General features: G+C 39.5%; 1 protein-coding gene across 1 annotated transcript in view; it reads left to right on the top strand.

Annotated features, from left to right (window-relative positions):
* Rab2a (RAB2A, member RAS oncogene family) overlaps positions 1-14,246 on the top strand; it is a 76,692-nt gene that overhangs the window by 15,330 nt on the left and 47,116 nt on the right. The window contains exon 2 of the mRNA XM_063258461.1: positions 5,823-5,894. Within this exon, the coding sequence (XP_063114531.1) occupies positions 5,823-5,894 (72 nt within the window). The remainder of the gene's footprint in view (positions 1-5,822; positions 5,895-14,246) is intronic.

The following is a 14,246-nucleotide window of genomic DNA, read 5'->3' as shown; positions in this document are numbered from 1 at the left end:
AGCCTTTTCAAAACTAAAAAGTAGTTAGGATAGTCTGTTTATGTCCTGTCCCACGCCCCCCCCCCCAATGCGCCCCCATCAAACTGAGGACCTCACACTTGCCAGGCAAGTGCTGCATTCCTGAGTTAAATCCCCAGCCCTGTGTTTTCTGTAACACTATTCTGTGGTGTGGTTCATGACACTGCCATTAAGCACCGGAATGCAGCAGTGGCCTTTTCTCTGTCTGGGTGCATGTTGTCTACAAGTGTTTGTAGCCCTGTCCACGTTTTTAGGATTTCCTTTACTTCAGAACAAGGGCTTTGCTGCACTGGTTGTTGATTCTCCCCCTCCTCTCCAGAAAGCTCCTCAGCTGCCACTCTCTGCTGCTCAGCCAGAAGTTGCTGAGGTGGCTCTGTAGCCAGTTCCTCTGGGTGTTCCTCCTCCAGGTCCTCAGCATCTTCACTCACCCCCAAGCCTGTGGACTCTGCTCTGGTGACAATTCATCAGCCGCAGGGTCGGCTGAAGGCTCAGGCTCCTCTCCACAGCCTTCAGTCTCACTCCATTATAATTTCAGGCCACACTTTCTTCAAGGCAGAGCTCAGTGTCCTTAGAGAGACACTGGCCAGGATTTCTCAGTTAAACTCATGTAGGAAAGGGTGTTGTAATGTTCCTTCCAGAGCTCTTTAAGGGTTAAATCTGTATCCAAGACCATCTGGAAGCACTTCAGAACATTTCCTTGGTTTTAGTTTCTTAAGCTGTAACCTGCTTAAAGGTGCAGTAGAGGAGTTCAGTAGTGGGAACAACTTGACTGAGAGCCGTGTGAGTTCTTCAGCCAGTTCTTCCAAATCTTGTGGGTGAGCAGGAGCATTGTCCATGATAAAGAGGACCTCTAGTGATAAACCTTTGTCCTCTAGATATTTCTTTTTTTTGGTCTTTTTCATTTTTATCGGTACCAGGGATCGAACTCAGGACTGCCTGTTTGCAAGACAGGCGCTTATGCCGCAGAGCTAAATCCCCAGCCCCTAGATATTTCTTAACAGTGGAACAGAAAGGCCCCTAATCCACTCAAGAAAAAGTACTATAGTTACACAGGTTTTTGCGTTAGCTCTCTACATGACCCACACTCTAATCTTCATGATTTTATATTTTCTGAACACTTGAAGGGTAGAGTGATACACCAAGAGAGGCTTGCTTGCTTTTTTTTTTTTTTGGATGCTGGGGATCAACCCTTATGCATGCAAGGCAAGAGCTCTACCACTGAGCCACATGCCTAGCTCCAAGAGAGGTGGGCGGTATCTAGAGGCGATCACTCACTTGGGCACACAGCAATAAGGTAGCCTATCTGTCCTTCAAAGGCTTGTGGCCTGGCATTTTCTTCTCTTCCTTGGTAATGTTCTAGGCATTTTTTCCAGAAAACACCAGTCCTTACTCATAAAGGATGATCCATCAATGAGTGATAGTGGTAAAACATTTCATCCCAGTAAGGGCTGGTTTTGAGTGAAAAAGGCTACTTCTTTAAGGTATATGTAAATAAAAGACAAAGTTACACAGACATAAGACCAGCTGGTACCTTTAACCATCATATAATACTAGACAGTTCAGTGAGGCTCTTTGGAGCTTTAAGACGTGAGCATCAGCTTTGTGATTTTGTTTAGTAAAGATTGAAAACTAGAAACTAATTCAGTTTGGGAGCTCTTTCATAGTGGAATGGTGGGTAAGGTACCAGGCATGCTGAAATCTGTCTGCATGGGCAGAAGTTAGCGAAGGACTTACATATTCTGGTGACAGGTGAAAGACAGTGATAGGAGATGGATTTTTTTTCCCTTACCACTTCACATTCACTCTTGCCAGAAATTGTCACAGTATAAATTTTTCTTTAAAACTCTGTTGCTTTTTTTTTTAATTTTCCATTTCTAATTTTTAAAAAATTTACTAACAGCAATGCAAAAATAACCTTTTGAAAGAGATCCCTGGGCCAGAGGTGATGTGATGCTCAGTGATAGAGCATGTGCCTAGCATCCACGAGGCCTAGGATGTGCACTTCCCAGCAGTGAATAGAAATAAAGGTGAAGGAATGCATTCCCCAAGTGTTTAAAAAGAGAAGGCTTTGAAATGTCTCAGCATTCACTGAGACTTCCTGTTCTTTCTGTCTAGTTACATGTTTAGAAAACAACATGTATCCTTTGTGCTTTTTTGTTTGCTGATCCTTTTCTTGTAGTGGCTTTAATTACCATCTTGCGGACCAGTTTCAAGTTTGGCTTCATCCTAAACATCCTTTCTGAAATATAGACTGTTAAATATTCAGTGGCCTACTCAGCTTTGCCACTTACTGCCTAATTGATTAAAGACTGAGGATTAAGAGGAGGAGGTCATGAAATTCATGCAGACACTTCAAGAAGAATTGGCGGACCTTTTTAGAGACAGATGATAAAGAAGGAAAGAATTAGGAGTGATTCTAAGTTTCCTATTGGTAGCCTGTTGGGAAAAAATTCTGGAGGTTAGAAAATGCTGAGGAAAAGCTGCGTTTTGTTTCTCAGTAGTGTGAAGTAGAGGTTGATTGGAAGGATAATGGGCAGAATGAAAAGAATGAATTAAGTTTTGGAAGTTTATGTTTCAAGCCTGAAAGAATTAAGGGAGAAATATTTCATAGGCATTTGAAAGAAGACAGTGGATTGGGAGATGAATTTGATAATCACTCACTGATTTGTAGAAGCACGTTGATGATTTGGGACTGGATTGGTTCTTTCAGGTTTAAAAAAAAAAAAAAAAAGCAAGAAAAGACAAGTGACCAAAGTAGTAGTGAAGAAAACCTCCAGTGAGTCAGGATTACATTAAAGGAGGAGAAGCAGATGTCACAGGGTGAAGTCACAGCCTGACAAACCAAGAGATCATTTTCAGAGAGATTGTAGACTGATAAATTTTGTAGATTTGGTTAGAGACACAAATAGATCCTGTTTGTGAATCAGAATGAAGTCTAAAAAGAAAGAAAAAAGACATGCTATTTTCTTCAGCAGTTCAGAAAAGCACTGGTGAATGTGAGCACTATACCCTGTGTATTTGTAAATAAGTTTACCAAGAATTAAAATAACAGAAGTCAACAAATACTGAATAAAGTATGTGGTCTGTAAAGACAACCAAACGTACAACGGCCTATAGATTTGTAATTAAGGAGATGCAAGAGACACCACAGTGATACTTGTTTGTATTCTCTGCTCTAAACAAAATAGTTACCTGAAAGAATATGGACTCTTGAAAGTAAAGAACCAAAGAAAAGCACTTTCTACATTTAACCAGCTCTTAAAGGAAAGCGGGTCTTACTGGAGTAGTGTATGTGAGAGACAGGAAAGAGTGTTCAGCTCTTCTGTCAGATGATTACCACACTGTCATGATGATAATTTCTGAGGCCCCTCAAAATCTGTGATTTCTAGCTATTATTTTTGTATATGATACCAAAAACATCTAAGGACTTATTTTTACTCTGAGTTTTGTACACAGAACCATTTCCTTTTATACCCTTGGTACCAACTTCTTTAGAAAAAAAATTCTTCTTGTCTTCTGAAAGACCATTGAGATTTTTTTAAAGGTACAATGAGTTTGAATTGCAGCCTTTTGTAATATAAAAAAGTGAAGAAAACTTTTAATATCATGTTTCCAAATTTCAGTTTCCTGTTAGCTAAAATTTGTAAACATTCAGGAAACTTTGAACATATAAAACAGAGTCCTTGCTGGGCTTAGTGTTACAGTCCTGGCACTTAGGAGGCTGAGGCAGGAGGACCACTGTAAGTTCAAAGTCAGCCAAGGCTACAAGGTGAACTGAAGGTCAGCCTGAACTGCACAGCAAGACCTTGTCTCAGAAAGCAAGCAAGCAACCTTCTGTATCCCTTTAGTCCAAATTAAATCTGTGTTGTTGCTCTTTTCTTTCAAATTACAGCTACTCTTCGTTATTTCTGATTATAATGATTATGTGTTACTTGATGTGTTCATTTTGTTTAATTGCTTCACCTATAGTAAACTGTAAGTTCATTCATAGGCACCATGTCAGTTTTTCACGTTATTATACTGTGTCTTCAAGTCCCTGTGTAATGCATATAGTAAAGGCTGAATGAGTGAATGAATAGATTGCTTTACTCTTTGTAGAACTGCAGGATGCTGTGTTTTTCTGTTGTTTTAAAGATAGTAAACAGTACAGAACAAAGCCAATGAAGACAATGCAGTGAAATTGGTACTGAACTTCAGAGCAGGATACCAGGAAAACAATAATAGGTACCATAGTGTGTCTCGTTATCTTCACAATAGTTGTTCATTCAATCAGGTATAGCAAAATCAAACCAAAAACAGAACACTATAAAACTGATCAGAACAGAATATTGAATAGAGCAAAACAGTTAATCAGAACAAAGCAAAACAGTGAAAACAAAATTGGCCTTCAAAGAGAAGATAGAAGGAATCCCCCAGATTTGCTATATTGTGTGCTGTCATCCTCCCAACAGATGCTCAGACCTCTGGCCCCCGGTCAGCGTAATCAGCCTAACAATACAAGCATTTGGTTGATATGTAGTACCTTGGTTGCTATCAGCCCAACACAGCAGGAGACTTGATTTTGAGCCCAGCTCCAGTAGGCTCACAGAGACACTGACTGACTTTCCTTGGCGCTGGAAGCTCATGCTGCTGCTTATCAAGGTCCAGCATGGCTGATTCTAGGATTCTAGGACCCACTCACCAGGAACTGCAGGACCCTCTTGGACATACTTAGTCTTAGTGGGTGCTGTGAGAAACTGTTTCTAGAGGACCTGGAAATAAGTAAGAAGAAAGTTTCCCTGGAGGGCAAGTCAGATGAATGCAGAGAATTTTTCTTTGAATTTAGGAATGTAGAAGTTATGTATGACCTTCAGGAGGTCAATTTTTTTTAGACTTTTTTCTTCCAAATCCATTTCATTTCAAAGAGAAAAAGAAAAATTTAAAAATTTCATAACACGTCTGTCAAAGGATAATAATGGTACATATTTTGTGCATTTTGTCATCTCTAAATCATTTGCCCAGAGACAAGACATTGCACAAGACACTGGCATTCAATTGTCTGAACAATTCTAGCACAAATCTTTCTCTTCAGTGAACTCAGACAAGTGAGTAGTATATCTTAACTTTTTATATATGTATATATATATATTTATATATATATATATATATATACACATACAAAAATGTTTCAGCTTCAGTAGATCGGTTTTATTTTTTTCCATTGCTTCTTTCTTTTTTAAATTTTTTATTATTTTGAAGGTAGTAAAATACAACAGAACAAGACAGAACAAAGCCAGTTGAGACGGTGCAGTGAAATTGGTACAGAACTTCACAGCAGGTTACTAGGATAACAGTAATGGGTACCATAGTATATCTTGTTATCTTCATAATAGTTGTCCAGTAGATCAATTTTAATAGAGTAAAAGAATGCATTCAGATTATAGTTGCTCATGAAATGAATCAGCAAGAAAAGCAGGCAGCTTTTTTCAAAAAGGTAGATCCCAAACATTCACTGCTGGGTTTAGTATACTTTAAATATTTTCATTTACACACACACACACACACACACACACACACACTGTTTGAAAACTATTGTGTGGTAATGTAAGAGACTACTTAGAAGGACTTGAATAGTTGTCTTCTAGGAGTTCATTTCCCATAGAAATGTATGAATAAAAAAGGGTACTGGAAAAATTAGTCCTGAGAAATCACTGTAGACACTTCACAGTACCAGAAACCTTTGGTACCATGTTTCTGTGTGCTTTTGTAAAGTGTTGGTTTCTGTGAGTTTTGTTTCTTACTTTTTTTTTTTTTTTAACTTTCAGGTGTTGGTAAATCATGTTTATTGCTACAGTTTACTGACAAGAGATTTCAGCCAGTGCATGATCTCACTATTGGTAAGTTTTATAAGAGAGATAAGCATTAAAATTTTTGAATAATTTTAATGTGAAATGCTAATAGGTCCATTCTGTGAATGATGATTTCAGAATCAGTAAAACTAGATTTGTTGTTCAAAGTTTAGTCTCCATAACATTTAAAGAATTATGTGTAATAAAAACAACTGTAACCCAACTTTATACAAATGGTTAGAATGCAGGAGACATTAACATTTAAGATTTCAGCTGTATTTTTAATGATGAACAAGCAGTTGGGAGACAGTGTCATCGTAGTAAAAGCAAAGATTCTGGACCAGCTTGCTGGAAATAAAATCAGGTTTCGGCTTCTATCTGGTCAAGCCAGTTCACCTTTCCATATCTCCACTTTTCTGTCTGTGCAGTGGGGATAATACTAGTATCAACCCTGGAAAGTTACTGTGAGCAGAAATGAATAATAAATGCCAAGCATTGAAATCGCACTTGAAAACATGAGAGATGCAGTAGACTTGCCTATAACTGTTAATTTAAAAAAAGCACTACAGTCCATCAGGTTGCTATAAGGAGTAAAAGACCAATCACCACCAGTAAAATTTCAGGAAATATTAGTTAATCAAAATCATATATTACTCATTTTATTAATACGCAGAGATGTCAAGGTTCAAAGTGGCTCAGGATAATCATACTGACTGGTTCAGGGCTCTTCTCTGTTTAAAAGTTGTAGTTTATTCTGAAAGCTAAGAAATCCAACTGAATGATTATTCTATGGCTATAGCACATTAACAACTGGGAATTAGTCAGATATGAAGAAAAAGGCAATTGGAAACCTGGTTATTTTTTTTTTTTCTCTTGGTCCTGGAGGCCAAGCAGGCTCATAGGCCACTGAGCTAAATCCCCAGCAGCTTTGTTACTCTTTACAACCAGCTGCTTAATGAGTCTTCAATAGCCCCTTATTTTCTATTGCTTTTATTAACTTAACATTTATAGTTGTCTTATGTGCATTTTTAAAATACCAAGTGAAAACAGAGCTTATAAATCATATTAGATCATGTAATAGTTTCAAACAAGCCAACATTACTTTGTAGATGTATTGAAATCTCTCTTTTTTTTTTTTTTTTTTTTTTTTTTTTTTTTGCTTTTTCCCCTTCATTTGAATCAAGGTCTCACTGTGTAGTCCATGCTTGCCTGGAACTCACTGTGTACCCTGTGCCAGCCTTGAACTTGCAGTAGTCCTCCGCCTCAGCCTCCCAAGGGCTGGCATTATAGGCATGTACCATCTGCCCAAGCTGCAGTCTCTTATTAAATCCATTAATAAGAATATGAATGTGCTATTTTAAATTTGGCAATTTTGAAAATATATAGTAATGATGGGTAAAATGTGTAGTACTATTTCATAGTGTTCCTCTTGACTTCGTTTAATTACTGTGAGAATTTGTTTTGGGTGGGGGGTTTTGTTTGTTTAATTTTGTCTTCTGGTACTGGTGATCAAACCCAGGCATGCTCTGCCAGTCAGTTACATTCCCAGTCCTTTTTGTTCTTTGAGATAGGGCTTTACTAAGCTACCCACATTGACCTCCAGCTTGCGGTCTTCCTGCCTCGCTTCCCTAGCAGCTGGGATCACAGGTGTGCCCAATTTGTGAGCTCATTTTTTGTATAGTATCTGCTCTTTGCTCAGTAGGTTTTTAAACCTCAATAGCCAATTTGAGGCATGTCTCAGTCTTAAGACAGCTAACCAAGCAGTTGTTTATAGGATGCTAAATAAAACTTTCTTTTATATAAGAGGCTAAATAAAAGTATTATTCTTTTCACCAAATCTTATACATCTATTTCTAAGCTGTTACCACATACTCAATGGAGCGGGTAAGCCTGAGTCCACTGTAAGAAATTGGTGTGGTCTGTACTTAGGAAGACAGATGAGGGAGCAGACCAAAGAGAGCTGTTGGGAAAACTGTAACTCAGGTCATTGCCAGCTGGCTTCGTTCTGCGTCTGCTGGCGGCAGACACTGGAAAGTAGAAGGCTACAGGAAAAGAGAAGCTGTCCTTTGTGTCAAATCCTCTCCTCCTCATGCTTGAGCATGGCTTGTGCTTTTCTAGTTAGCCCTGTTTGGAATACCATCTCCCTTGTAACTCTCATACTGGTTTGTAAGTTGTAAAATTCATATAAGTCAGCTTAAACCAAAGGAGAATTTAAGGGTGTCCTACAGAAACTGAAGAAGGCGGGGGGGGGGGGGGGGAGTTGTTGGGAGGATGCAGCATAGAATGACAGTTGAGGGTTCTTAAGGAGAGAATGCAGGAAATCCTTTTGTCTGTAGTATACACTTCCCTCGGTTTCTGTGTTTTCCTCATATCCTCTTCTTTCTCTCTCCTTGATAACCAGTGTTGTTGTTGTTTTCCCTGTGTGCATGGTGGGAGACTGTTACCAGTAGGGCCAGTGCTCTATTTTATTCAGGAAAGCAAAGCAGAGATGACTTGGTGTTTTTTTTGTTTGTTTGTTTTGTTTTCTCTGTCTGTTTTTTTGAAACATAGTTTCACTCCTTTTCCCCCTTCCTTTTCTCTGGTTGTGGAGGCAAAATTCCTGACACCTGGGGTCAGGGATTTAGCTCAGCTATGTAAGTGCCCGCTTGGCAAACTCAAGGTCATAAATTCAATCCCCGACCAAAAAAAAAAAAAAACCTGACACCCAAAATGAAGGAAGGAAAGGTTTATTTATTTATCTTACAGCTTTTGGAGGTTTCAGTCCATACTCAGCTGGTTCCAGGGCAGGGTGGTGTGGCAGAGGTGCAGCTGTCCATGGCAGCTGTAAGCCACAAGAGTGAAAGGGCAAAAGAGGGAGAAAGCACGCCCCTTCCCTCCCTATATTATATCCCTTACCTGCCTCTAGGCAGGTGCAGCACTCACTGCCAATCTCAGCATTAGGCCATGACTGTGTGAGACTTGGGGGGCCACCCAGACACAAACCATAACATTTCACCCCGCCTCTCCAAAGACAAGCAAAAGACATGTAGTCCATCTGCCAGTGTTGCCAAAGACCTATCAGTTTCAGCACTGCTGAAAAGTCTAAATCCTAAGTCTCGTCTGAGATCTAAGGCAAACTCTTAGCTGCAAGCTCCTGTATAAATGAAAACAAGGTTGAACACTTCCAGTGTATAATGACACAAGATAAACATTACCATTCAAAGGGTACAAACAGGCAGATACAAAGAATGGGACCAAGGAAGTCCAAAATCCGGCAGGGCAAATAATTAAGTCCTGGAGTTCCACGCTCAACATCTGAAGCAATCTGGTTGTGAGCTCCAAAAGGTTTGAGTGACCCTATCCCTGTGGTACTTTGAGTGGCTTTAGCTCTGAGGGCTTCTCTCTTAGGCCCCCTCTGCTCAATTTTTGCAGCTTTTCTTAGATGATCTGTGCTCCTGACTTTTCCAAACTTGTAGGTTCTCCATTGCACCTTTGGCTTCACACTCACAGTTTCACATACTGCCCTCTCAGGGGTACACTTCTTGGCCCCCCAGACTCTGTGAAATTGGGGTGGAAGCCCTTTTGACCTCAGAACTCATGCATTCTGCATGCACCTAAAACCAGCACCACATGGACAATTCCAAGATCTGCTGCCAGCTGTGGGGATTGAGTCCCAGGATCGCTGTGGGGATTGAGTCCCAGGATCGCTGAGCTCTCTGAACCTGATTGTGAGGAACAGATTCTCTGTGTCACCTCCATTCTGGAACCCAGTGCAGCTGCTGCCATTTTGGAACCTCATGTGGCCTCCACTGCTGCCATTCTGGAGCATGGTACTCTGCAGCTTTCTCCTTAGAGCAGAGTCTCTTGAGTCTGCAAAGGTTGGAGACCCATCATGCTTCCCCGTGATGCTTCCAGGCTGTCTTTTTTATTTTTTTGTTCCTTAGTAGTCAAGATCTCAGCTCTGTCTTTGCAGTCCACAGCTGTGAGGCCAAACTCACAACATTTTAAATCACTCTGCTGGGATCTTTGCTCTTGATTTGCAATATAAATCTGGCTAAAATACCCCAACAATAGTCATGCCACCACCTCAACATCCAACTGTCTTGAAATTTCATCTGCCAGATTAATCACTCTGCCACACTTAACCTCAGGCTCAAGCAACGTCTCTGGACATGAGCAAAATGCAGATAAATATTCTGCCAAGCCATATTGCTAATAGTGTTATCAGGAATTAAAACCCATATTACTCACACCACTCTGCTTGGATGGAACTTGTTCCATCCCATTTTGTATATAATCACTGGATCTGAGGGCACAGACAGCTGTCCGGAAGATATCAGGATATAGCACGGTGGTCATCTTTAATTTCTTATTAACTTAATCCAGATCCCTGTATGACTTATACTGTTGTATCTTGACTGATCTTAGTTAAATCTGATTTGTTTGATTGCTGCTTATTATTGACAGATTTTACTCAAAACTGATCACTTGATCGTATCAAGTCAGAGAGTATAGACAACTATAACTCACTATGATACCCACTCTGATTTGACTACTACCTGTTTTTCTAGCTCTCTACTATCTACAAAGTTGCATTTCTGTTAATTCTGAATGAACTGATATATTCAATTATATGTTATCTGATAATATAGCCAGCTCTGTTGATAACAAGGGATAGCACAGTAACCATGACAGAATTCCTTGTACAGCAGTTTTACATGTCTTTTTAATTTTATGTGTCTATAGGAATATGTTTTGTTCTGTCCTGTTCTGTTCCTCCCTCTAATATAAAAAGGATAGAAATACATGTTAAGACTCATGCTTGCGTAAAACCTATAAACAGTTTATGAGAACTGCTCTAATGACAAATGATGAAATGAACAAACACTTTGAAGGAAAAAGGGGGGGATTGCAGTACCCAGTGCTGATTCTGGAGTGTCATGATGTGAAATCCAGCAATACTATTAAGCTTTGTTCAGAAGGATTTTAATCTAACAAGTTTTGTTAGGTCTCAACATAAACGAAGATATGAATAAATGCATACATGTCTAAGCATATAGGATTGATAGCCATATTACTTAGTTTTCATTGGATAGTTGAACAGAACTGTTCGCAGTCTCCCTGGTTGAATTCCCATTTATATGCTTCACTTTGTATATTGAACAGTTATTTGTGGGGGGACAATATGTAAACATTAACTAGTGATTTATTACTGTTTATTTTTTTTTCTTTGAAAGTATGTACTATTTCTGCCCATTTTCTGTTTTGCTTTGTCTTTCTTAAAATTAAAAAAAAAAATTCTTGTGTCAGGCAGGGTCATTCCTCCTTAAAAAACAGTCTAATGGAGAGTGAATATACACAGGTTGGTTTTTGGGGGGTTGGTTTTGGTTTTGGTTGGTTTTTTTGTAGAGACAGAGTCCACTGTGTACTTGAGGCTGACCTTGAATTGTGTAGCCCAAGCTGGCCTTGAACTCCTCAGTGATTCTTCTGCCTCAGTCTCCCCAAGTATTGGGATTGCAAACATGCACCACCGTGCCCAGCCACAGTTTCATCTTTTACCTGCCTTTTGTTCCAGGAAACTACATCCAGATGTTTCACAACATTCAAAAAAACAACATTTTTTTTTTAATCCGTAAATTTTACTAAAGCAAGTAGCTCTTCAGGATCATAGAACTGTTTAATTTTAATAGATGTTTACTGTTTATTGTTAGTTATAGTTCTGTGTTTCTGAAGAGCGTTTTCTAAATGCTGACCCAGATGTTCTTCCTGCTGTGCCTTCATGCCCTTAGAGCTTACATGGAGTTCACACACAGTATGTTCAGAATGCACTCGGTGCAGCTACTGGATGGAGTCAAGCTAAATGCTGACCAGTAGAAGCAAAAGGTATTGTTCATTAGTGACTGCTTCTGCACAAGGCCCAACCAACATGTTCCATAGCAGTCGTAGCAATTTATTTTTCTGACATAACAACAGCAGATCTTTAGCATATATTGTCACAATACTAGGATGTTTACTAAGACAGGCGTATGACAGCATCTCAGTGCTGCTACACATGTTCCTGCACCTAATGAATAAATGGTGAAAAGTTTAAGGTTGGGTCATAATTAAGGACATATTAAATGATAGAAAATAAAAAATGATAAAATGCTAAGAGGTCTCTGTAAATACTCACTTTCCTTTGACTGTCTTGTGAGAATTGTTAAAGTATAAATCGAAGGACAGTTTGTAAATACCTGTATGGATGCAGTTGTATTCAGAGTCCATACTGGGACGTGACCAGCAGCCTCGTCCCAGGTGGAAGCGTTGAAGAATCTGCTGCAGCGCAGCCTGCATTTTGAGAAAACCTGCATATGACTCCTATGGATAGTAATGTTTGAAAAATACTGGCGCAGTGATCATTACATTCATTATGGGGAGTTGGTACCTGCACATAACACATCGTGATTCTTTTTTTAGTCCCCTTCTCCTCTCTTCTCTCTCCTTCCTTAGTTTTTTTAATACAAGGCATTGAACTTGTGACCTCGCGCTTGCTAGGCAAACACTTATGCTGCTAAGCTATATCACTTCCTTTCCTTCTGTCTTGTACTCTCTACCTCATTTTGGAGCAGTGGGTTTTGGTTTTGTTTTGTTCTGTTTATTTTTTATTTATTTATTTTTTGTTTGTTTGTTGGTACAGAGAATCAAACTCTGGACCTTGTGCTTGCCAAGCAAGTGCTTGTGGCACTGAGCTATAGCCTCAGCCCTGAGCTTTGGTTTTAAACACTGGTTTCTCAGTTAGAAAATATTACAAGCACCTATCCATATATATGCCGGCTGACTTCTCATTTCCTTTACTCCGCTCCTCCAGTGATCTTGCTTCCATCCTGCTTCTGCTACTCACTCCAGTAGTCACAGCCCATACCTTGTCATTACCAATGTCAAACCATTCCAGAATTTTAATTTCATGTAGCTGGCTATTTGACTCTCCCAAACCTAACTCACTGTGTAGTTCTGTTGGTTTCTTTTCACATCGTCAGACCTGTAATCCGTTGACCCTGCCATCTTTTCTCTCTTTACTCGTTGTACTTAGTGCAATACTTCATAGTTCTGACTTTTGCGTTATTATAAGCATTACTGCATACACCAGAATCCACTCTCGTGTCTCTCTTGCTTCATCATACTCTGTGGCGGACCTGTAGGTTAAGTCAAGCGGTGAACAGCATGCTTGCACAGAAATAACTAGCTATGACTGGAGAAAAACTCAAGACGATGCTAACTCATCTTATTTTAACGTCTTTCTAGTGAAATTTTAGTACTGCGTGATAGTTCCGTTCGGATTGCTTCACACAGTGCGGTGGAACTCTGCCTTATGTTGTTACTCTTCAAACAGGAGCACCTTCCCTATTTTCTTTCTTTCCTCTTTTGTTGCCTTCCCTGTTTTCATTGTGTTGATAACCTTGGTTACTGTTTCACTCAGAAAACAGTCTGAGCTCTTTCATAAGTTTTTGCCACCTCATTGACCTACCTATCAGCGTTGAACTAATAAAGCCTTGTCCCTCCCTTTTAAGGGAGCTTTGAGTGCTGAGCCATGGTGTACTTTCAAAGATACTACTTCACCAGCACTTTTTTCTCCAGGCATCATTATTTTTTCCCATCTCCAATTTCTTTCCACCCAGTTAAACTCCCAGCACCGTGAACATATCTTGCTGTCTATCAAGCCTCTCTCTTGAATATTCAGCAGTGATCTCAAATTTAACAAGTCCCCAAAACATCAGCATTCTATATTAGTGTTTCACAGTTTGTCTATCAGAAAAGCAAACAGTGATTATGTTCTCTGTTTCTTACATTTTAGGGAATGAACATTAGATGTTCAACCCTTATACTACTAGATTTAATTTTTAGTTAAAGCTATTGATCTCTTCCTTAGCTAATTAATAGCTCTTAGTTTTGTTTGGACAGTTTTTGACAACTGTATAGTAATTCAGGTTGGAAGCATTTATACTATTTCAGTGTAATTTGAAGTCCTGTAGTGTTTTAACTGTTAGGTACAGTGTTTGCTATTTTATTATTATAGAAAATTAAGGGTATTATTTTTATACTTACTTTTCCTTTGTTTCTAAAATTAGGAAAGATAAACCATCTTCTCTCAGGTCCTACGGGTCTCCATTTTAAACCTCTGTGGTGTCTGTCTAGGTAACAAGAACAGGGGATAGGAACATTTTATTTCCCCATTCTGGGGTAAGGAAGGCTGGTCCTGGTTGGTTGATTGATACAGCTCAGCTGTACTCTGGTATGATCACCGTGTACACTAGCAGCCTAGGGGCTCTGACCTTGACATTACAAGGAAACCTGAATGGACATGCCATGGCCCTCCCTGGGGGAGGAGCCGGCTCTGCCCCTACACATCTGTATGCCTCCGTAGTCATCTGTCTGGAACAGATG

The sequence above is a fragment of the Cavia porcellus genome, unplaced genomic scaffold (genome assembly GCF_034190915.1).
Source record: "Cavia porcellus strain 051 isolate PalLab524CR breed Dunkin Hartley unplaced genomic scaffold, mCavPor4.1 scaffold_11, whole genome shotgun sequence".
Lineage (NCBI taxonomy): Eukaryota > Metazoa > Chordata > Mammalia > Rodentia > Caviidae > Cavia > Cavia porcellus.
This window is presented reverse-complemented; position numbering and strand designations above follow the sequence as displayed.